The 25,878-nt window shown below is 38.1% G+C and overlaps 1 protein-coding gene across 3 annotated transcripts; it reads right to left on the bottom strand.

Annotated features, from left to right (window-relative positions):
- On the bottom strand, positions 1-25,878 carry ACTR3B (actin related protein 3B). Of its 3 annotated transcripts, none has more exons than XM_005150036.4 (12): positions 25,699-25,878; positions 17,572-17,627; positions 15,687-15,811; positions 14,321-14,431; positions 13,861-13,956; positions 13,602-13,709; positions 12,179-12,322; positions 11,410-11,583; positions 8,706-8,798; positions 2,079-2,204; positions 1,554-1,637; positions 1-959 (listed from the first exon to the last, which is right to left on the bottom strand). In XM_005150036.4, the coding sequence occupies exons 1-12, from the start codon at positions 25,740-25,742 to the stop codon at positions 864-866; spliced, it is 1,257 nt and encodes a 418-aa protein (XP_005150093.1). In that variant the 5' UTR covers positions 25,743-25,878; the 3' UTR covers positions 1-863. The 3 variants fall into 3 exon arrangements, with proteins under 3 accessions (XP_005150093.1, XP_030905701.1, XP_030905699.1); XM_031049841.2 differs by having other exon boundaries at positions 1-955; XM_031049839.2 differs by lacking the exon at positions 25,699-25,878 and adding an exon at positions 17,729-17,747.

Here is a 25,878-nt window from a genome sequence, read left to right as displayed (position 1 = left end):
CATTCATAAAGATGTTAACAGCTTTTATTTCACTGGTGCAAGGCCCATGTGTCATCCACCACTCACCAACATCAAAACAAAACAGCATCTTCTATAAAACAGCTTCAGAAAATTCAAAACAAAGTAACAGTGGCTATAATAAACTTCAAACAATATTTTAAATTGCTTAGTTTGTGTCATCCAAACATGAACAAATCAAGTTTCTAGCATACATGGCTTTTTTTTTTTGTTTTCCAAAAAATACCAGCACAACTCCAATACATGCCTTACACCTGGAAATGCGTAACATCACTCCATGACACTGATAGCTGCTCGTGCTTAGAACTAGTCATCAATTCACCCTACCAATATCATAAAATACAAAATGATATGAAAACCCTACATTTACAAAGTACAGTCCCAGTCTTGCAATCTAATCCATCTGAGCAGGTACCTGTATCCGCTCCAACTTCCCTGAAGGCAATGTGGTATTCAGTGCTCCATTGCTAAAGATTTAATTGCAAAATCAGGGCACAAGTGGGAAAGGTTTAAAACTTTCCACAAGCAGTAAAACACTGCCTTACTCTTCTAGATTCAGCTTCAGTAGTATTTGCACAACATCTTAAACCAAGACTTACCTATTTTCAATTACCTCACATTTAAGAAAAAGGAAGGATAGGCTTTAAAGTAGTCAGCAGAGAAATGGCTTCTACTGAAATGACTTGGGGCTGTAAGTCGTGCTTTAGTGCACAGTGGTGATCCAAATGCTTCCAAGACTTAAGCACATCTTCCTTCAGTATTTACAGTATCTGCTGCCTTCCTCTGCATTACATGAGTTTCTTCACCAGCAAGATATCAGAGATCTTGTTTCCATTAGACGAGCATTATGACATGACTCCAAAAACAGGATTATGACGACAAATACTAGGGCCATACTCTTCATAGTCTTTCTTGGTGTGACATACTTGGAAAAACTCTGGCTATGAAAATATAAAACAAATATCCTCAAAAGCATAAGAATATATCAAGTAGAAAAACCAACAAATAAACTAATGTCTTAGTATCTTTGTAGATTGCAGCTTTACGATGTAGTATCACATTTTTGAAAGAGTAAAACAAGAAATATTGGGATATAAATATAATCAAGAAAAGCTTAGACAGAAGACTGCTTTTAAACACAGCAATAAGAAATCCCACTTGGGAGACAGGAATTGCTCCCATTTTTGCGTATTTGCTTCTCTCTTTTGCTTTAGACCACTGATTTGGATCCTATACCCCTAAGCTCCTAGCTAATCTCTAGTGCTGACTTGAAAGAATAAAGGAACTATATTGAAACTAACACAAAAAACTACTTCAAAATTACATCAAATTATGATAACCTTACTCAAGTAAAGCTCCCACTTGTGCTGAACAAATTTTACTGAGATACAAACTGGGTAAAGGAATATGGAACACTTTAGGCTGTCACAATGAAATGGTTTAAAACTTAGTACTGAGATCAAACATAGCCAGAAGACAACATGCAAGTAAAATAAAATTAGAAAAAAAAAAGAACAACTTTGATAAATACTTACTGTTGAAGCCAGCATGGAACCACCAAACCAGACTGCGTAACGCTGCATGTGATGCGTTATCACTTGAACTTCAACTGGTTTGGGCTAGGAAAAACAGTTCATATTTAGCTGGTTTAAATTTTCAGTCAAGATCCTGACAAACTGACATCTGATTCTTGAAGACACAGGCATCTTAACCCCTTTGTCACTATCTCACACTTACTACTCAGCCTGCCATATACCCAAGGAGACCAAGTCATAAAACTCTTTATGATTAGTATGCTGAAGGACACAACAGTTAAATCCCCCTTGCCTACTGCTAAGATAACTAAGATAAGTTTCCAAAGGAAACCAGAATTGACCTTAGAGGATTGCTCACAGTAGATTTCTATGAAGACATGTCGTACATTGCAAGGCTACCAACACATTCAACACACATACATATGCACTACTTATTTGACAACACTGCATTTTCATTAGTGCGATGAAAATTTTGAACTTTGTTTCACTACTCATGTAATTAATGCACTTCAAATGGCTACTTACTTTTATTCGACCACCACTGAGTTCCTCACTAAGTCGCAATCTTGCATCCACTACTCTTTTCAAATCCCTTTGCAGTCGTCGTCCAAAGTCCCTGAACATCGTGGATCCTCCTGAGAGAACCACATTCTGTGCAGAAATTAAAGACACATTCTTTAAATGTAACTTCAAACAAGTTTCCCAAAAGCTGCAGAGGTGACTACTCGGATCTTAACATCATTAGGAAGCTCACAAGCTATACTGAACACCTTAAGCACTGCTCAACTTCCATATGAGGCCCATGGTCCCCCTACTTTCTTTTTTGCCTCTTTAAGGAACAGTTTTAGATATATTGTTACAAACAAGAAGGATTCCATTAAAATAGCGAGCTAGTACTCTACATGTGCATAGCAGCAGAAAAAAAAACACACTACATCTCAAGATATTTCCCAGGGATGCTCACTGTAAGCAGTTTTAGCCCTGATACCAAAGAAGTTTCTAGCCCCATCATACTACTGTTAGCACCTTCCCAAAAGTTGTAAAGTTATCTAGAACTTATTTTCCTCCTCTCCAGAGTTAAACTTCTAAACATTGCAACCAGCAAGTCCAATGATTCTTCAAAAAGGTACCACACCTCCAAAGCAGACTGCAGTACAGAGAAAGGTACAATTCCTTTTCATTTATCTATACCTGCTTGCCAGGAATTAGTTTTGAGAGCAGAATGAAAATCCTCTTACCCTGGTTTTAGAACATCCCATCCTTAATTCTGATAATGTTGCAGGATTATACACTAACAGAAAAGTAATTTTAAAGGTGGGGAGATTCAGAACAGGAACCCTAAAGCATTGGTGGCAGCAAAAAATGTAACTCATAATCAGAAGAATGAAATTTATATGACAAAACTGCATGTGTGCCCTTGCATACTGCTGCAACTGCAAATCAAAGTGCTAACTAATGCTTACGAAAACCACTTCTGTGCCACAGACACGTCCACAGAGGACTCAACTGAGATCAAGAGTTCATTACACACAGGTCAAATTATCTCTCAATATAGTTTCTTTCTCAATAATAGTTTTTGACACTTCACACCAAGACTTTCCACATAACTAAAGAACCCCTGAACCACCATTTTCAGCCAGGAAGCCTGCATACAGATTTGGAGTCAAAGACACATATAAGAAGCATTCACACTTGTAGGGCACAGAAGTTAAGTGCTTGAATTTTGAGCAACAGATAACAAGGAAAAGCTTGTAACTTGTAAAGTGGGAAGAAAGCTGTTTGTTTGAGGAAAAAAAAGTCTCTGAACATCATAAAAAACATTACAGTAGGAAAAATGCGTTTCTTCATACCTTTGGATAAGCAACAGTATAAAAAAATGCATAACAAGGCAGGTTTACTGAAAAGAAAAGCACACATACCCATAACTTTACTGAAACATTTTCCAAAGACAGGGAAAAGGAAAGGAGCCACACGTATAAGCAGGATTCAAAAACCACAGCTGCTCCTGAAATTAAAAGCAGGAGGGAGATTCTGCCTGCTCCCCCCATACACACATTTCTTCCCTCTGTCTCAAAGTGGTCACATGCTCCACATGGGAATAGAAAATTGGTAATGGGGGGAAAAAAAAAAAGACAACAGCCTACCTAGAGTGATGAAATAGTAATTAAAAAGATGCCATCAGAAAATATTACCTGGAGATAATGAAGTTGGCAAAGAGGGTAAAAGCAGTAATTCTATTCAAAGCAAATTAAACTTCAAGTGGATGTCCATAAAGTGGACAATGCTACCACTAAATAGATTTCAGAATACACTTGACAATAATTGCTTGAATATATCCCAGACCAACTCAAAGCAACTACAGATTTCACAGTAATATTTGAGAAGATCCTTTATGATTCCAAGGTTACAAGATAAGAGGTTACATGCTCCTCAGATTCTGATTCTTAAAGTACTTCTACACACTGAAATAAGTAACAATAACATTGGTCAAGGAGAACAGAAGCACTGGGATAGGCTTGTTGAAAAGGTAAGTCATCTCATTATCCCATACTGGACAAACCCAGCCAAGCAGAACTTTGGATATAAGGGACCAGGTGATATCAACCGTGGTTATAAGGTGGTTAATTACAGTTCCCCTGTTACCTGCACTTCTAATCAGCACTGGCCCAAGTCTGTGCTAACTCCTTAGTAGAGGGATTGCACAAGGATGGGCTTCAGTCAGTTATCACAACTCAGTAGAGCTGTCTTCTGCAAGGTCTTGAAGCTAGGTAATCCGTGCTCACAATGAAAGCAGAATCCGTACACAGTTGTCACCCTTAAACAACACCACTTACAGAAGACCAAATAAAGGTGGGGAGAAAGAGTCAGATAAAACAAAAAAAAAACCAAAACAACAAACACACCAAAAAAAAAAAAAACTTGCTAGTGATGCTTGGGTTTTCAGCCTGCCTCTGAATTCTCTGGCCTCACAGAAAAAGACATCAAGGAAGTTAGGATTTCAAGTATCTGTTTCCATCTGATTCCTTTAAACAAGGCTTCTGATCTTACTCTATTCAAACACTCTTTGGTTGGTTTAACAGCTCTGAGCATACCACAGGTTTCAGAGCTAACACCGATTAGCATACCATCTGATGGAAAGAAGCTCCAGCTGATTTTTAGTTTAATAGCTACCCGGTTGAAAAAATAAGTTGTTTCAAAAGAGTGTGTTCCCCAAGAGGGACAAGAACTTCCATACACCTGAAAAAGCTAACCACAACAAGTAATGGAAGTAGGCCATTTCCAGAAGGAAACCAGGGTAAATACTAGTTGTCTCAGAGGGCTGGCAAGAAATTTTTCACTTCTCATCCATACCCTTTGTTTCTCATATGAACTCCAGCATATTGAGCTTTTCTCCACACCATTTCTGGTATTATGCCTGCACAGTGTAACACTGCAGAGATACGACTCTACCTAAAAAAACAATACAGTTACTGGAACAGAAATCTCTACCTAAATAAAGCTTACATCAAAAATTACATAAAGTTAAATTAGCTTTTGCAGAACTCAGCACTACGAAACACAAGGCACTGAACTTGTCTGCATCTTTACACTGCACTTTGTAACATGGTATAAGCTCACTCTCAGCTGGACACTTCAGACTCTGCAGCACCAAACTGAGAAGCATCCACTGCTTTTCTGGTAAATACAAACTTCAACAACACATCCCAGTTTCCCTTCCTTCCAAATGATAGTCTAAATTAAAGTTGTTTAACATGACACAACCACACCACCAGAGACTTGGAATGAAAGCAATATATAACAGTTAATAAAAATTGTTATGGGTAAAAACTGGAAGGTTCACAAGCTGAAGCCAAGCACTTAATGAGCAAGTGAATCAAGCTATATGCCTCTTAATTTAGTTAAAAGAGGCAGTATTTGCCAACATTGTATGGAAACTATAAGGAGAAGTATTATACACATCAAACAACAAACATATTACAAAGAGGTAAATGTATTGTGAGAAATATTTTAAATAAGTTTGACTTTTAATGATGAAAAAAACAATTTGTTTCTTGAAAATCACAATTTTCAGTGTTCATTGAACAGTTTGACTAATAGCAAAAGATTTCAGCATGACTTACGAGCATCCTGTTATGCAAAAACATGCCTGCAGTCAGACACAAGAGTAACCACAAAACACCGTAGATGTATTGAGCCACTGCTAAACCAGCTAGCACAGGTAATGTCATACATTTAATTACTTCTCAGTATTTCTGTGCTATGCTAACACTGTTAATCACTTGAGGCTTCCATTTAAAGTATCAGGAAAAACCTCTCCTTTCCCATGTCTTATCTTCAGAGCTGATATGATGCAGATCTAATGGCCTGGCAGCATTTCCAGCCTTACCTCACCCACAGAGCCTCCCTGCTCTGCACATAGTAATTAATAGCAAATGTCACTTTGCTGAAGCCCAGACAAACAAAAGTCAGTTGAACCCTGTCCAGTCTTCTGCTTGAAGATTCCTACAATTTCTGAGGGAAAAGGCAAGAATAGGGTCGATACAGCAAAAAAAAACTGTACTCATCACAGGCTGGATTTCTCCCTGCAGCTCACAGATGTCAGCCAGACGCTCCACAGCAGTCTGACAGCGCCATCTACACACCACACAGCGCATGACAAGATGTTTTTGCATAAAGTATTTACCATTAATCCAAGTTAGAAGTAGTTTTTAGAACTTCTGAAAGCCCTTTGTCCAACTTTAAAGTTACTGTAACTCTTATTTTACACTGTAAGCCAAAACTCATGCCTTAACTGACAAATATTAGGACAAGTTTCAGAGTATTTCCAGGCTCAAGAGACTCTTAAATAGCAGTTAGCATTGAAAACATCGAACACTGGCATCTGTTGTGGCTATACCACAGAGCAGATGCTTCCCACTGATGCAAGCTGGGTGTGCAGTAGTTACACTGTGTTTAGTAGTATTCTCATAGTAACCTGAAAGCTGAGAGAAGTACCGTACTTTTCTGCAGACCACAGGCCCCCATCATGGCACTCACTGCTCTCTCCAATTTCTTCACATTTCTGTGATATCAGAATTAGATAATTGTAAGGAAAGGTTGCGGAACAATATTTTAAGAAAATAGGAAGCTGAAGAATTTTCAAAAAAATTGAACTAGATGAGCTATACATCATTCTTCCCAAAGAATGCCAAGGGTGATGCAAGGCCTCACTATGCTCCACAAAAGTTTCATACCATTTCTAGCTGCAAGCAGAATGCATCGCTTTTCAATGGAATTCCACAGAGGAATGATTAACAAAGCAAGGCCACCAGAATATTTCAGCCATGTGGTAAGATCCAAAATTACCCTTCTTATCATTTCACCTGAGCACTCTCTTTAAATTTCATTCTGCTTTCCAAAGATTTGGATTAAAACAAAAGAGAAAATCCACCTTTTTTTTCTTCAATTTTCAATGCAAATTCCCCGATTCTAAACCCAGCAGCATTCCTCTTCCATTTCAGCAGAAAGCAGCTCATCCCAAGCAATACAGAACTCTCAACTTTGTGTCCAAGACACAGAATAAAAATCATTTCTTCCAAGCAATCACATTAAGATGATGTAATCATGGGAATTAAAAGAGTGCACTGCTGGCAACCATTACACAATTAAAAAGCCTTCATCACATGTGAAAGAATGCTTGTGTTTCGCATTGAACAGCTACAGGCTATTCAGCTATCTGGCTGAAGTCAGTTGGTCTTATGAAGGTCCTGCTGGTCCAAGCATCAACATAAGGTAAGATAACTGGGCCTCATAAGAGAGATGTTGATCAGACTGGAAAACATGGATACTGGCAATAAGGCTAAAAAAAGATACAATAGGACATCAAAAGATGGGTTGTGAAAATGCTTCAAAGGCTACATTCCACATACAATCTGCAAGGACACTCAGGAAGTATCCAAATACATCTGATGGAAACCCAGCTTCAAAGCACAGGGCTCTGGCTGGTCACCACACTGATTATAGTGAGGAAAGAGTAACTTAACCTCCATTTTTAAATACCACTTTCTGAAGTCAGTACTAATCCCTGGCTCTACAGAGCAATGAAACTGTTGCTCTGTGGTACTCTGGGCTTTCAGGGAAAAAAAACCAAAGACCCTAAGCACAGCCAGACACTAAGAGTTTAATAAAACCTTCTGCAACACACCTAAGCTTGAAGCCATTGAAGACATGTACTGCAAAATGCATTCCACACATGAGCTTCTTAAGTAGTTTAACTTCCTGTTTTAATCTGCTCCACAAATTTGTTCTCAAGCACTATTCCTCATTCTAAATGACAGCATATGTTTATTAGACAAGTAAAACAGACTGCAAAGTTTTAACAGTTAGGAATTACCCTGAGATTTGACTTAAGTGGAGCTTAACTTTAACAGGTGAGGAAAACTACCACCTTTTACACAAGCAAACATCTCCATACTATTACTTTAAGCTGTTATTTCCAAAAGGGCACTGCTGCTGCACAAGCAGAACACAATCAGGAAGCGTAGGATCTGCTGCCGATACAGAAAGAGCTTGCCGTAGGCTATGCCTGTCAGTACCTTCCTTCTAATTTCTGAAAGAATCAGTGACTGAAAGTAGTCTCTGGCCTACACCCTGGGCAAGCTTAAGCAGGTCTAATTATAGTCTCCTGAAAGACTTTAAGTCTTTGTATACTTTAATACTGGGTCCCATACCTGGCTAAAACAGCAAACAATGGGCAGATCAAGTCAAGACTATGAAAAAAAAAAGAACATATTTGAAACCACTGCTTAATAAAGTGGGAAGTGGAAGGGAGTGAGAGGGATGAGACCATGATGCAACCCTTGAAAGAGGCAAAAGCCAAAGATCTTCATGCACAAGAATTCACATTACACATACAATAACACCCTTCTGCTACAGTTCCTCGGGGATAATACTTACCTACGTATCAAGCCCGTTACAGATAACCCTTCTTTCAAAAATAAAAAGCCACAAATATCAATTATTCTTCATTCAGAAGTGGCACTTTGTTTAACTTGAACTTTATTCAAAGTTCACATTTCTCACAGTGGGGGAAGTGGTAGCTACATACATACTTCATGGTAATATTGATATTTAGTCTTCACATAAGTTAATCTTACAACAGGTAGACTGTACCTTATATAATGGACGCCGGACATCAATGGGACAGTTCTGGATAACTTCATCAACTACATCCGAAATGGATTCCATAAAATCAGGATTAGCAAACTAAAAAGAAATAGAACAGGCATTAGATTTTTCATCTGAAGAATGGAGAAACAAAAAGGCAGAAGTGAGACTGAAAAGAGATTTTGTAACAGCACATTTAAAAGGGGGTGGGTGGGAATCAAAGTCAGTATTACCCCTGCTCATCACTTATTCTACATTATAACAAATTCACTTTTGTACAAGGGAAATGAGAATTCCTTCTTCTGATGAGAAATTCAGATTATCTTCCTTGCTCATAAATTCAGTATTTACAGTTTCTGCACTATGAACCTACTACTGCATGTGACATGAGTTTGAGTTGTCCTGCAATATTAAACACACTATTACTGTCCAGTGTGGTCTTGTCATTCATTTTAAGTTAAATCAAAAACATCCATGTGCAAATCTGAACATTCCCCTGTAAAAATTTTTCAAACCTACTAAAATACGTATGTTAAATTCTCACCAAAAATTTAATTTTTTTTTCCAAAGCATGAAAAATCTCTAACATTCAAAAAAGCACAAATACTTTAAGGTCTTCAGTGGAAATTCCCATCAATGCAAGCACCAATACACTGCTAAAGTAAATTTTGCCATTTATAAATACTAGACAGTCAGAGCTGCTAACACTAGAAAACACCAAGTACCAGTGGCAATTTTCCACTTAAAAATTGACGAGTTCTAAACAAAAAAGAAGACCAGTTCATAGCCTAAGTTTTGCCCTTTCAGAGATTAAATGCTGAGAAATTAGTTATCAATACATAGTAACATATTAGTTTTTATATACATATATAGGGATATATAAAAGATTATATAACTTTAAAAGTTTCCCAAAGCTGTAGAAACCATTCCATTCTTACATCCTAAACAAGATGAAATATCTAACTGGATAAATAACAAAAGCCAAAACACAACTACACATTGAACTGAAAGAGAAATTAGCAAAGAAAGTGGCTTGGAGATCAGAAGCCATAAGAATGATGTGAAAAATCCCCAAGAATTCAAGCTAATTCCCATAGTAGGAATTAATCACGCAAGAAACTAAACCATGAAGCTGCATAAATTAAAACAGAAGAAAGAAGTAGTGTCACTATGCATGGAGAGCTCCCAAGCTCTCCATAAAGGTATTGATAAAACAGCAGGGCAAAAGGGATAAGCAAAAATGAGATTTACGGCATCCAAAGCAGAGTATAACATGCTCCCAGAATGGGGACAAGAGAAATGACATGTAAAATTCCAGTCTGCTAGCAAACACCATATGGTTGGAGAATGGCAAGTTAAATACCCAATTTTAAAAGCATAGAAATAATTTGGGTAACTACAAACACCAAAGCCTAACTTCAAAAGTATTAAAGACTTCAGAACAAAATTTTGAAAACTGAAAATAGGAAAAGATTACAAGACAGCTTTACCAAAGGCAGCTTTTACATAGCTAACTTGATACCCTCTGAAGTGAGGAGTTAAAGTCCAGCAAGAAACTCTATTTGGATGCAGTACATATCATCTAGTGTGTTTCGCTTGTCTAGAAAGTCAGGTCAGTTTTGTTTTGGTTTTTTGGTGGTTTTTTTTCAATACAGAGCCAAGAAACTATCAAGAAATGAAGAAAATAGAAATTAGTCCTTTATAACCTTTTCCTAACAGTCTTTGAAGGGACTATGGAAAGGGAAGCTATTAAAAAGGTGTCTCACATGGTATTGAATGCCTCTCTGTAAAATCATTTTAATAAATAAACAGACAGGACAAACTATTTAGCACAGAGGTTTAATGTTGGCACTAGATTAGACAGCTACAAACTGACCACAAAAAGATTAAGGCTGAAATGTAGTCAAAAGGTTTTTAATATTGAGGGTTTTTAATATTCTTCTGATAGGAGAATAGACAATGGGAAACTTCACCAGTGTTAACAAGAACCTTGACTAAATTCTTTAATACAGGCTATGGGTGCCTGCAACAAACTCAATGGAGCGCACAGGAACAGAGAGGACATTCTCTGTTATGCTGTAACATATTAAAACTTGATTTTTCCCTCTTCCACAATATCCTGAAACTCATTCAAACTGAAGGACCAAACCCCAGACAGATTAGGTATTGTAATGTTTCCCAGAACTCTACATCTTACTTATGACCACACTAACAGAGGTTTTAATGGACTTCCCTTAAAGACAAATTTAGCATCATGCTTTATAAATTTACCCAGTATTAAAAGTCAGTCTTCAAGACTTAGAACACTATCAATACAACACTATCATGCAGTGTAGTGCCCAAAGGGATTGGCAACATAATCAGACACACTGGTGTAAACCTTCGATGAAAGAATGAAGGAAAATACTATGTAAAGTCTGTAAGCCCAAACAATTTCTCCTCAACTTTAGGCTGCTTTTAAAGAAATAGAGTGAGATGTTTTAAATGTTACACGGGACATTTTAAAAACAATTATCTACTGTGCTCATGTTGTTCTGTGCTTAACTTACCAGCAACTGTACATTGCTTGTAGTTAGGAGACTTACTGATACCTTAATGCCACGTGATGGCGCACTGGCACCAAAAATCATAATATCTCCCTCCCCCCACCCCCCTCTTCACTGGCATAGTAAAGTTTCTGTAACTTAATATTGCTAGTCCCTGTTCTTACCTCGGGATGAAAGAAAATTTCGGGTCCAAGGAACCTTTCATAACCGACATCTATAACAAACTTGGTTTTGTTGATTGCATTGATGCCAGTATACTGTTTGATCCACTTCCGAGGATCTCCATCGTACTTAGAAAATTCTTTCACTATGTCAGGGCAAATGTAACAGTATTTCTCCTGTTAGGAAATATCATACGTTTAAGATTGCCAAAATAATTATTCCATCATTAAAATCAAGTATAACACAACCAGAAAACAACATAAGCATTCTTACTGATGGGGCTGTTCAAGAGATGTTCTCACCCAAATGACTACTGAAGACTCAACCCTACAAGACACTGCACGACCTATTTGTTTCAGTAAGATTACAAGCTGACTCATCTAGATTAGTCTCTCAAAATGAAAACACCTCAACCATTACATCTGTGACGATCAAGAAGTTCACTGGCAAGCTTTCACTGCAAGATCAGACCCACACAATCATCCTACTGACATTACATACATTTATTCTTTATTAAAAAGCAAATATTAAACAAATCTAAAGCTTAAAATGCTGATTTAATCTGCAGAACACTCCAAACAGTCTAGCATGAAAACTTTCTTCCTCTTTCTCCTTCTGCACTTGATTTGATAAACCACCAGAAGTTTGCATAATTACATATACTGCCTACATCTGCATTTTTAAGAGAGCCACTGGCAACTTATTAAAGACAAAAAATTAGCTCAAAAGAGTTTTATTTATGTATTTATTAAGAGATAAAGAAGGGTGTACCTTTATGGCTTTTGCTGTCTCCAGAGACTGTTCAGGAGGAATTCCCACCTCCCTTTCCCTTAGGAGCTGTTGAATAAAGTACGTAATATCTCTACCTGCAATAGGAATATGTTTGATGCAACTTCCAATTACATAGCCTTCTGCCTATGTAGGAGGAGAGGAAAAAATATTTAGGGAAAGACTTACTGTGTCAATAATTAATAACGAAACTCATTTGTTTTTATAATACTTTGTTCTGACTTTTAATTAGAAGTAAAACCTTGAAACTGTAAAATCACTGTAAAAATGTAAAACCCAGAGGAAAGGGGATATTATTTTTATTTAGAAGACCTTGATAACCACATATAAACAGGTACTGGTTATCTAATAGATAACCAGGTGCAAGACAAAAAAATCCTGCACACATCAGAAGACAGTTTGATCAGATGGTTCCTTTTAGGCTTGATCCAGAAAGCACATGTGATATAAATAGAACACTTGTGTCCTGTTTGCCACTGAAAACTTAATAGAAAAAGGTATGAAATGTATTAAAATTCTCAGACACTAAAAGATAAATTCAGAAGCATCAATAAGCACAATAAAAGCAGGAAACCTATTTACCAATATTTTTTTTTAGTATGCTTTTACTGAAAACTCTAGTACTGCTGAACCAATATTATTTCTTCCTTTGCCTTTTTTTACACTTTTCAGAGTTTTATTATGGTAAATGCTGTTTTTTCCCCACCATTTCTCATATGAAAAAAAATACTAAGAAAACCAGATTAATAACAAAGTGCAAGATGAAGTTAAAGAGGATAAAATTTTCATTTCTAAAATAACTGATCATTCAAGCATACTATATGCTTCAGAAATACACAAAATGACATCAACAGAACAGATGTCAGTACGCAAAGACAATTTTGTATTTTTAACACCCTAACATAATTAAGCTGTATGAGATCAACTCTATATATATCTCTATATGAACATGAACATACAGTCTTTTAGTTGTTTCCATATAAGCAGAGTTCACTAACTTCTAAAATACAGTAAAATCATACAAAAAGTACATGTTATAACCTATATTAAACAATCAAAAATGCAGGACATTTCTTGTCAGACACTGGTGGCATGCAGGAGATCCAAAACCATGATAAGCATTAACATTGAACAGAACTGAGGCATGACAGTAAGACAAGGTTTCACACAGAAAAAGCCTCTAAAAGATGGTCTGAAAATATCTTATCGTGACCTTCCCATAGTCTGCAAACTAAATTAATTGCATAAATAAGTTCACAAAATAAAATATACAGTTTTAAAAACATTTATAAGGGAGGAAAAAAAAAGATTAGTTTCATTTCACACTTCTAATTTAAATCCATAGTAAACAAACCCTGCACTTGTCCAAACTACTGATTATTTCAGACTGCATCCTGCTACATACCACAGGGATTACGTGGGTCACTCCATCACCACTGTCGATGACAATTCCAGTCAAAGTGCGCTCTCCAACCTGTCGTGATGTCCAAGAGGCAGCTAAGGCCAACACTGCCTACGTGAGAAATTTTATATTTAGAAGCATACAGACTGTGCTAATTTACAATCTCAGAAAACACTGTTTCAAACTTTTTAGACATGCATATAGAAGAATATACATACTGCAGTTATACTGCACTTGAGAAGTACATATTCACTTTGTTCACCTGAACAGCAATGTAAAGTCCCGGTATGTTAAATGATTCAAACATGATTTCTGCAAGATACTCTCTGTTTTCTGGAGTGTTCAGAGGAGGCTCTGTCTGCAAACGAACAAAAAAAAGTTTTGAAAACCACCTCAATAGAGTGCTAAAGGTTCATGCACTGATTGGCTTGGTATGGCAATCATACTCAGTGCACTCAAAACAGAAAATTCCAAAAGTAATTCAAACAGTTTAAACAAAGTGATTAAAGCTTTTCAAAACCAAAATCCAACCTGCAGTAGCCTGCATCACAAAGTGAACACAATTTAAGCATAATGCAGCTTTGATTGCTTTCCTCCTCCCTCTCCTCCCACCCCCCAGGTTGCTGAAGAACTACAAGACATTTACAGAAAAAAAACCCTCCAACAGCACTGCTTGTGCTTGGAACACAAAAATATTTTCTTATCCAGCCTCATTAACTCACCATTAAAAAATAGTGATCCTCAGGTTCAGCTCGTAGGTATTTAAAAATGACCTGCTCCATGAATCTCTCCATGAGGTCCCAGTCTTCAACAATACCATGTCGTATAGGCCACTGAAGCAAGAAAACCTGTTAACACTCTAGACCATATAAAGACAAACCCAGAAACAGCCTGGAAGGAGGCTATAGTGAGGTGGGGGTCAGTCTCTTCTCCCAAGTAACAAGTGGTAGGACAAGAGGTAACAGCCTCAAGCTGCAGTAGGGGAGGTCTAGGTTGGATATTAGGAAAAATTACTTCAGGCATTGAAACAGGCTGCCCAGGAAAGTGATGGAGTCACCATCCCTGGAAGTGTTCAAAGAACAGGTAGATGAGGCCCTCAGTGGTATGATTTTGTGGTGGTCTTGGCAGTCCTGAGGTAATGGCTGGCCTTGATGACCTTTTCCAACGTAACTGATTCTATGAACTTCTGCAAGAATGAAAACACCTCATTCTCATGGTTGTCTTATCAAATCCTCCATTTTCATTTTAATTTGGAGGCACTATTTGAAGTTATCTCCTGCTCCCAGGTACTTCAAATTGTGATTCTAGCTTGCAGGACTAAAAGCCAGAATCCAGACTCTTCCTAATACTGCTATTGCTCTATGGCAGGACTGTGTTTTAATCTCTTCTTGTATAAATTTCACAATTTATAAAGTCAAGAATCATACTTGGCTTCAACATGCCTGCCAATCTATAAAAAGTAATAAAGATCATACAGGCTATATGTTTTTTCAGCAAGAATTCTGGCAAGGATGATGTTTACATTTTGTTCAATGTTAGGAACACAGCCGACATTTAAGTAATACAGTAGGACATATGAAATATGATTTTTTTCCACAAAATTCATAAGTCGGTAACATTTTCTGAGTACAAGAAGTCTTTCACTAGGGTATGGAAAATACGACTCACAGAAAAGCCACACTGAAGACAGCCTTCCACAAAACAATTGTGACATTCCCTGAAGCAAAGTATCCAACACATTCCCCAGTTCATATGCCATGCTAAGAGAATACACTTCTAGCAAGAATTTAAATATTCAGTGTTTATGACTGTTTTAATAGCTAGTAATTTTGAAAACTGAACAGCTGCAGCAGATCAATGGGTATTTACACAAGGATTCCAGCACCAAGCACACAGAACAGTAGTATTAAAACAGATAATAACAAAAAAGGTAAAGCCATGAACCATATCGTGCAATTTTTAAGAGCAACAAAACCACTTTACAAAAAAGCAAATGTGTGTTTTAACTGGCAATCAGAAAGTCCTACAACATTATATAATAAAAATGTGAAACTTTGGAAAGACGTCTTAAAAATACTCAATGCTTACCTTTGTAGCATAGGTAGGTTTATCTATGGCTTCATCTCCTATGAAAAAGTCCAGATCATCAACACCTTTCATAACCCTCCTCTGAGCTTGGTCACCTACTTTGGCTGATTCTCGGATTGCAATACCTTAAAATAAAACCCAAATAAATCAAAACTAAAACTGCTAAATACCAAGTAATAAATATTTATTTATTTATTGATTCTTTTCCAGAAAAAAAAAATTGGGATATAGAAAGCATAGTTTCCAGAAGAAATTAGGTAAGTGATTCATTGACAAGCCAGTATACCAAGAGTTCATTCTCATTGCATCACACAGGGTTCTGGTCACCCTCATTAATGTAAATTAGAGCTTAGAGAAAATCTTAACACATCTTAAAAATGTATTCTGTTATAGACTGCAGCAGTCACTGAACGTGTGCAAGTGCAGCATTCCAGTAAGCAACATGATTTTCTGAGTTTCAACTCTAGAATCAAGTGAAAGAGCACAGGAGGAGAAGAAAATAAACTATGTACTTCAGAAATAAGTATTGGAGTCATTATCCCAGTTGGTGAGAAGAAAGGGGGGAGGGGAAAAAGCAATTTGCAGCGCTACAGAGAAATCTTTGGAGACACTTATGTTTTCCATTAGTAGGCTGCAACTATCACCGAAATTATTAGATGATGGCTGCTATAGGGAAGAAGATGAGACAGCAAAACAAATCTGGGGCAAGCTATAAATAAAAATGAAATTAAATACTCTTAAAATATAACCTTATTTATATAAAGGTTTCCTTTAATAGGTCATAATCAGATCTAAATAACATACAGGGGAAAGTAGACAGGTATTCACAAACACACCAAATACTATCAGCACCAAAAATTACTGACAGGCAAACAATTCTTTTGAAAACACATCAAAATCCCAAGTTTATAGCTTTATAAAGTGAGACATATAATAAATTCATAGAAAAGTCCCGATACCCCACTTCTTTAACACAAGACATTTGCATCTTTACCAGTGGTTTGGGTTTGAACATTTTACAATACTTTACTTAGCAAGACTACAACCAGCACTCTAGCTACATTTGGTAAAGACCATGTCCACCTCTATTATTTCCTTTTCTTACCTTCTACAGTGAGTAGCTACAAGGCAGTCTAGATGCATTAATAAGTCGTTAATTGACCAAGCTTACTAAAAGTAAAAGGCAATATTTAATTTAAGTGGAGATTACATATTTATGTCTAATAGCATCTGTTGTCTGTGCTACTATTTATAAATATGTATAGCTAAGGCAGCAATTAAAATCATGAACACCTGAAAGGTAAAACACTTTAAACAAGTTTAACATACAAAAAATTAAGAGTAAATCTGCTCAACAAAAGCATGCTAAATGGGCAAAAACATTTTAATTGGTAAATGCACACCCAAAAAGAACATTTTCTAATAGGAACAACTTTTTTGACTATTAAACTGTCTACAGTCCCAGACAATGTAAATAGCACAGACACCACCTGCACTTCAGTACTTAATTTGATTGGAAACCTTTCCCAGATTACCCAGGCAGTAACCATGGTGTCAGGTAGACAGGAGGTAAATTGCACTCTGTCTACTGAAGAGTCCTGGCAGAAAAATAATAGAGATAAAAAGGAAATTGGACTGGAGTTCTCTTCATCTTTGTCATAGCAACCAAGAGCTGATTTAATGAGCAACAGTCCTAGCTCACTGCAAACAAGGAGTTCCGTTTAGCTACACTCAAGCCAAAGATGCTAATGAAATGAGTATCACTTCCCAGATGGACAAGAGACTATGAAGGCCAAGCTGGGAGTGGGAAGCACATCATTTACTCATGAAAGTGGTCAGTGATAGTGGTGTATATTAGAATTTGGAAGGACAAAAAATTACTCACATGATGGGATAATGAACTGAGGTTCTGTATTCCCTGCATAGCCAAGTTTTGTATACCTAAAAAAAGAATGATCACAAGGTCATCAGATGTACTTAGATGTAAAAATAAAAATAGTTATAATTCACTACACAACCAGAAGGCCAAATACATCACGTACCACGTCTACATTTTCTGGGTTATGCTTTCAAGTGTCATCCTGTTGAGAAGAAAACTCAGAAGTGGTAAATATTTTAGGTGTTATTTGTTTTTCAGACACCTTCAGCTTACAAATTTTGGTAGTGTTTCCTCAAAGTCTGAAAACTGAGCTCTTACTTTCTCCATCTTGTTGACCAGCTATAAGGAAAGAATCATAGAATCATAGAATAGTTAGGGTTGGAAAGGACCTTACGATCATCAAGTTCCGACCCCCCTGCCACGGGCAGGGACACCTCACACTAAACCATATCACCCAAGGCTTCATCCAACCTGGCCTTGAACGCTGCCAGGGATGGAGCATTCACTACCTCCCTGGGCAACCCATTCCAGTGCCTCACCACCCTCACAGTAAAGAATTTCTTCCTTATATCCGATCTAAACTTCCCCTGTTTAAGTTTTAACCCATTACCCCTTGTCCTATCACTGCAGTCCCTAATGAACAGTCCCTCCCCAGCATCCCTATAGGCCCCCTTCAGATACTGGAAGGCTGCTATGAGGTCTCCACGCAGCCTTCTCTTCTCCAGGCTGAACAGCCCCAACTTTCTCAGCCTGTCTTCATATGGGAGGTGCTCCAGTCCCCTTATCATCCTCGTGGCCCTCCTCTGGACTTGTTCCAACAGTTCCATGTCCTTTTTATGTTGAGGACACCAGAACTGCACACAATACTCCAAGTGAGGTCTCACGAGAACAAAAAAAGACAAACAGGCCACACTCCATCCTTCGGTAAAAAAACGTCATTAGACTTGGCATATTTGGTTAACATTGTCAAATACGGGGTGGGGGGAGGGAAGTGTGTCTTAAATACAAACTACAGTTCAAAACTCTAGTTGCAATCCTGACACAATTCCCTTTTATGCCTTGCACAAACTACTCACTTTGTCACAGATTTAGTGCCTATGTGTGGTAATACACACACATTACACCAAAGTAAGCATGCACCAATAAAATGCTTTAGAAATGGGCAGTGTGAAGTACTTGTCCATCTCTTTCAATATACATATAGTACCTATTTTAACAAGTAAAGGATCAAAAGAAAAAAGAAACTGGTAAAGTGGGGAAGAAAAAAAGAACAGGAATTCCCACAGAAAATCTCAAATCTCTTGAAACATCTCCATGGTGTTACTGGCTGCAAACTAGTTCAGGTCTTTAATAACTAGAAATAATTAACAACCCACACTATGGAAAACAGCTCTAGTTCCTGGGGGGGAAAGGGGAGAAGGATGACACCCCAGCAAATTAATTGAATGGTTGCAGAGACTAAAGATTTCAAACAAAAGTACAGTAACAGCATGACTTGAAGGAAACCAGCATTATTCATATCCATTTTTACCATGAAAACTAAAGCTATGACTTTCTTAAATGAGACCAATCACTGTCTAGGTCCTAAAGTGAATTTAAGGTCTTTGCCTACACCCTCATCTCAGTATTTGCAAACATTATGCCATTGCTAAAGCAGAGGGTTGCTTCTTCTTCAACAGCTTAAACAGTAAGTTCCCCTTTATGGAGGAACTTGTATAAAAACACTCCTTAAGAGTCAAGTTGGCTTAGATAAAGGAATCAAATAAAAAGTGAATTAGCAATGACAGTGGAATTTAAATATTATATTTTCAACTTATTTTCAAAGCTACAGCTTCAACAGACTTCAAACAGTAGTTAAAAAAGCCACACTCACCAAAGCTAAAAAGACAACAACAATGTTCTGAGGGCAAGGATTGGTTTGTAGTATTTTTAACCACCATTATATGGGCATAGACTTTCAGTCTAATCCAAAATGTTTATGCTTTTTTTTTTGTTTTTTGTGGCTCTTAAACATAATCAGGTCATTAGATTAGGCTGACTTGTAGAGAAGGCCATTACTAGCAAGAATTCTTTTTATTATTATTATTATTATTACATTTTTTTTACATTTTAGAATGAGGCCTAACTAGGGAATATTGTTAAATGATAACAAGCAACAACAGGAGTTACACTGGGATTTAAGACACGTAACAGGATACTTCATTTCTCCCTCTGAGGTCAGTTTTCCTCAAATGCACAGCAAGAACCAAGGAAACCAGTTTTGAATTCAAGAGACCTAGTTCTAAGACTTTGAAATGGCAATCAGGCATAAACGTCAAAAAACCAGCCCTTCAAGCCCCAGTGACAAAAAACTAAGTCAATGTATCCATACACATGTATATATCCAAGCATGTAAATACATATATATATATATATATATTTATACTATTCTTATGTGTGTGCACAAATATATATATAAAATTAAAAGGTTCCTGCAATGTAACCAAACTCATTTCTTAAATGAAAGTCTGGCCAAGAGTTCAGTTTGACATCTTTCCCCCCTCTATGCACCCACTAACTCTAAACTCATACCTACTCACGGTATTAAAAAGACAAAACCCTCTAGAATTCGACATGGACTATCAATCTGCAACAGCTTTACTTTCCCTCCAAAGCAGGGATCAGATCTTCCTACTAGAATTACTTGAAGTTACCAAAACTCAATATTTTATAGCTTTATTTTTTCACTAGGTGAATTAACCCTGGCTAAAACTACAGGAGAAGCTTATTTCTCAGTATCACTGGAAAACAGTTCTCTTCAGTGAACATATCGCACAAAGTAACACCTAGGAGAACTGCTTTTGCACCTTATTAACCCATGAAGCTTAATAACTAGAACTATGAGAATAACTAGAATCATAGAATAGTTAGGATTGGAAAGGACATGGGCAGGGACACCTCACACTAAACCATATCACCCAAGGCTGACCATATCACCCAAGACTAATTTCTCAGTTCAATGTTGAAGCAAGGATGTAGAAAAAAACCCACTGTTAAAGTCTATTTAAGATCAAACCAGAGATGGACTTGACACGCAGCTGTATTTCAGGTGTTCTGACAAAACTAAAAGGAAGGAAAAAAAATCAAACTACTCTCAGAATGACTGAGGAAGAGAAGGAAAACAGATAATGCAGTTGGGCTGCCCTTTCTTATCCAGTAGCCTATTCACTCAGGACATGGAAGACTTGGTCCCAGATTTTATTTCTGCCCAGCAGGCCCCAAACACATTCCACCTTCCAGAGCTAAAACCATGAACACACTAAAGTGTTTGGGTGACCCACTTCCAGTATCTCCTACAGAGATTTGTCCCTTTTATACAAGATATTTAAATATTCATTGACCTGAAAGGCTCTGGACTTAAGAGTTAAAAGGGATTACCTGGTCTCCAGTCCCTTCTCCAATGAATATTTAAGCACCTAATACATGTTTTTCTTTCTCCTGGGTTACAGCCTAGCACTCTAATGGTAATGCAACATCTTGTGATCTGTAAATTACAGAGACAGCTGTAGGGAATGTGTAGATAATCAGTATTGCAACTTAATTTCATTAAAAGTAGCAGATTTATTACCAGTGAGATAGGAACCAACTGGTAACGCTCAGAAATATATCATACTGGAGGCTGCATTAAAGATCTGTAGGAAACTGATACAATAGGCTATGGCTATTTCACGCAATGGACTTTGGAGGGACTACTAATTTTTTCAAAAATCATTATAAATTATTTACTGTTGAAACAAGAAGTTTCTAAAAATAGTGTTGTCTCCTATGTACCACTTTTCCCAAGTGGTTAGTTAGAACACAAATCACTTTCACTACCTCCTGCATAAGGAATGGCTGTCCTAACCTTGTTTTCTTCTGAGGTCCTACCACAGAAAAATAGAAAAATGACCATAAAGATATACAAATGAACCAAACTTGAAAACAGATGCTGCACCCTCAACCACTTTGAGGACCAGAGAAACATACTGAAAAACTCTTATTAAGCATAAGAACAATGTAATTTAAGCATTTAAAAATCATAAATTGGAGCAATTGCTTTATCTAACTCAGAATGCAAGACATCCAGTTTTTCTCTGGACAAGTATGCAAAAGACCAATGCCCAGCTGTGAACATTTTAGCATTTCCTCAGTTTCTATTGGTTTTTGGTCCAGATCTTTAAAACAATGCATCACAGACACCAAAAAAACCCACAAAACAACTCTGAAATACAGATTTTAAGTGACTGAGAACAGCAAAATGCTTTAAGAAGTTCTTTTAAACAAACAAAAGGTAACCTCTGCAGAGACAACACTTTCTCTGACAGCCAGGATACTAAAATAGCTAACAGTTATTACCACCAGAACCCCTGTGATGCCATGCTGCCATAAACAACCTGGATTATCATTATTACAAATATGCCTGAGAAACTCGCAGCACAAGTTCTTCATAAAACTGTGAAAAGTTACTTTTGAAGCAAAGGAGGATGACATGAAAGAATAGAAATAAAGAAAAAAGGGATGAAGGAAGAAATGTCAAATAGAAATAAAATCTGTCTGCACAATTTACCCTAAAGCATCAGCAGTCACCATAAGAATAAAGTCCACATTAGAGCTGTTGCTTTTTTTTTTGGAGTCTAGCACTTTGCAGGACTGAAGTCTGTGATTATAAACAACAGTTAATTAACTCAGGCTCCTTAGATCCAGAACAGCAATTACAGTTCTGCCTATTCACAAGCTGCACATGTAAAAAGCAGAGATAATACTTGGGTAAAGCAACATAACACATTCTGAAGTTCCAGCTACATTTGGCTGTTCCAGACAGCAAAATCTACAAACACTTTAAACTTCAAGTTTAAATCCAAGTCCAGCTTACTTCTCCCAGAAATCAAGTGTTTACCTCTAAGCTCATCAGTAAAAGACTTTGCCAATTTTTCATTAATAAAAGAAAAATAGACTACAGTAAAACACACCCAAAAAGAAGTACCTACCCTGCAGTGTCTACAGACACACTGAAAAGGAAAGAGGTATTTTAAGATATCTTTGTTTCACACACCCACCTACTAGCATTCTGACATCCCACAGCTAAATGATAATAAAACTAGTTATAATATATGGTTCATAAAATTAGTTATGAAGTTTAAAGCTACCTAAAACAGCAACACAAAAAAGGCATGCTAGTCCTAAGAAACTAAAAATAGCATGCCCTTCTCCACAAGAAGACTGATAGCAATGTGTAAACTGATCACGAGGAAAAACTCATGCAAAGAAAACGAAGATGTAGTGCATCAAAACTGAAGTAGGACAAGTCATCTGCAAATACTAATGGAAAAGATGATGGCAAACTATTATGGCTTTCTACAAAATGTGTGAATGCAGAGTGAACAGTTTATAACAAAGTTCAAGTCATCTATCTAACAGAAAAAAGGAATGTTATCCTGTCCTGCTATGACAATGTGTCTCACTGTAAATCTGTACCTATTTTCTATAGCGCCCATTGTTGCTTTGTTTTCTTAAAAAATTCCAGGATTTTACAGAACCAAGGCCTACAAACAACAGCAAATTAAAACAGGCTCCTTAGGCAATAAACAACAACAACAACAGTCTTTCCCACTAATTTCTTAAATCCCCTTATAAAAAAAGAAGAGGGATTAGTGCCTGGACAAGGCACCTCATTCGGTATCAGAGATGTAAACAGAAGAATGTATTTTATATACGCAATGTTCCACAGTGCATGCCTGCATGTACATTTCCTTTCTGCTATATGTTCTCCCAAGTTTTTCATCTGAAAGCCCTTTGATGAATAATTTGAATGAATTGTTTGAAGCTTGTGTATTGTTAGATTCACTCTAACAATAAGAAGGTTTTCAGCCCACACAGAGGAAAATTCCAGAGACTGAGTATTCAGTGAGTCAAGCTACTTCTTCTGCCTGCTTTGGTTCAGACTCATTTCTTCTTGAATTCTGCAAGATAACTTACTTCAAATTCAATAATTTAATTGTTGAAAAGTCATCCATATTTGAGTGCCCTGCAGCAAAGTCAATCAGAAGTCTTTAAAAATGTCAAGTTAATATCCCTGTAACACCAACAGTTCTATGGAGAACAGGTATTTAAATATCTTTAAAGAAACAGAAGGAACCCAGGAAACTACCAAGACGTATGTAATGCACAGACCAAATTACATGCAAGATGGAACCTGGTGTCTACTCCCAAAGTTCTCAGCTGTGAAGGCCAGTATTCCCCACTGAGGGGGCCAGAGCTGATTTCTGATAAAACAGGGTATATAAACAGAAGACTTGTAAAAGTTCTGTGATAATTTAATACAGACGTATTTCACAATACGAAACATTTTTTCAGGAGAAGGCATTGTGACACCACATCATTGAAAAGTGCTCATAAAAAGACCTCATAGTTGCATGGAGACCTCATAGCAGCCTTCCAGTATCTGAAGTAGGGCTACAGGGATGCTGGGGATGGACTATTCATTAGGGACTGTAGTGACAGGACAAGGGGTAATGGGTTAAAACTTAAACAGAGGAAGTTTAGATTGGATACAAGGAAGAAATTCTTTACTGTAAGGTTGGTGAGGCACTGGAATGGGCTGCCCAGGGAAGTTGTGAATGCTCCATCCCTGGTGGTATTCAAGGCCAGGTTGGACAAAGGCTTGGGTGGCATGGTTTAGTGTGAGGTGTCCCTGCCCATGGAAGGGGGGTTGGAACTAGATGATCTTAAGGTCCTTTCCAAACCTAACTGTTCTATGATTCTATGCTTTAAGTTTCTTTGGGATTTTTTAAGATGGCTCAGTTTCAGAAATTCTAAAAGTATCTTTCCAAGCATTAAAGAAATGAAAATAGCACTGCCTATTCCCTGCAGAGGAAAGGTCTATTACTGCAATAAATTAATGCAGTGATATCCAGGTGAAGCCTAACAAGTGACTCATGGACGAGCATCTTCTCCTCAGAGTTGTCCATAACTGTTGGGCCAAAAGAAAGATGTTATCAGAAGCAAACTACATATTCAGTATAACCTGCATTATAGCTCCCTCTGACACGTCCCACTTCTAAGACACAGAACTGGGCTACTGGATAATATATGGGTATTCTCTAGCCATAGACAGGTAGGAAAGACCTGTTCCTGAAATGCCTCCCGAGCACAGACTTTGCAATCTAGATTCATTGTAGTCCTCAAACACTTGAGTTACAACTTCTGGTTTAGCTTAATGTAGAACAAGTGTCACACTGATTTGACAAAGGTTAAAAAGGGATGACCAAGAAACAGCACTTATATAAGGCAGCAAGTTCCCATCTCATTGCCAGTTGGAGGTAATGGCTAGAAAGGTTAAAGAAGCCGTGAATGCTGTCTAGAAGCACAGCCAGACGCAACCCAGCAGGGCCACTACAGTCCAGGTGCTGTACATGAAAGAGACACCTCATCCAGCAAGCACACCTCACCTGCCTCTGGATCACAATCAGTGCCAGTGTGTAGCTCCCAAGTAAAGTGAACATGTGTCTCCTCTCTCCAGCCCGTCATTTGTACCAAGTTATCCCCAATTTTAGTATTTTAATCATGCAATACTTCAAAGTCAGACAACACGAACAAGAACTGTAGAAACATCATAAAACGGTTTGGGTTGGAAGGGGCCTTAAAGCTCATCTAGTTCCATTTCAGCTGCCACCGGCTGGAACACTTTCCACTTGCCCAGTCTGCTCAAAACCCTGTCCAACCTAGCTTTGAATTGGAAGAACTGGACCCAAGAGGAGAAAAGGGCACATAGAAACACGCCATTCCCCAGAGGCACATGGCCTGCCGGGGCACAAGGCGGGACTGCCCCGCTCCAAGCTCCTAACAGGGAGGGAGAGTAAAAGGAGGATATTCAGTGGAGAGCGGTGCGCAGCACGAGCCTCGGAAAGACCCGGGAGGGAGCGAGACCCTCTGCCACAGCGTCAAGAGGAGACCGGGACACCTGGCAGGAGCCCGGACCCGCGGCAGGGGAGCAGACTGGCTGCTGAGGCCCTCGCAAGGAGCGAGAGGCGGCTGAGGGGCGCCGGCACGGCGGACGCACCCCCACTCCCTAGACAGACGACTGGCAGCGCCGGTCCCCTCCGTCCCCGCACTCACCCGGTGCCTCCGTCTATCACGCAGGGGGGCAGGTAGCTCGCCATGCTGGGGAGCCGGCACTGCGGGCGCTACGCCACCATCCAGGTGGCCGCCGCCGGCTCCCCCGGCCCGGCACACCGCGGCCTCACTGCATCGGCAGAGGGGCGGCGGGTACCATACAGTCGCCTGTCAGCGCCACCC

This window comes from Melopsittacus undulatus, chromosome 1 (genome assembly GCF_012275295.1).
Source record: "Melopsittacus undulatus isolate bMelUnd1 chromosome 1, bMelUnd1.mat.Z, whole genome shotgun sequence".
NCBI classification, from domain to species: domain Eukaryota; kingdom Metazoa; phylum Chordata; class Aves; order Psittaciformes; family Psittaculidae; genus Melopsittacus; species Melopsittacus undulatus.
Note: the sequence above shows the minus strand (reverse complement) of the source record. Positions and strands in the feature narration are given on the sequence as shown.

Coding starts and splice junctions, on each gene's coding strand:
- ACTR3B (XM_031049841.2), bottom strand. CDS start 25,742: ATGGCGAGCTACCTGCCCCCCTGCGTGATAGACGGAGGCACCGG. Junction 15,812..17,571: donor TCAGTTCATTATCCCATCAT/GTGAGTAATTTT, acceptor TTTTATTTTAAG/GTATTGCAATCCGAGAATCA. Junction 13,957..14,320: donor AGGATCACTATTTTTTAATG/GTGAGTTAATGA, acceptor GTTCGTTTGCAG/ACAGAGCCTCCTCTGAACAC.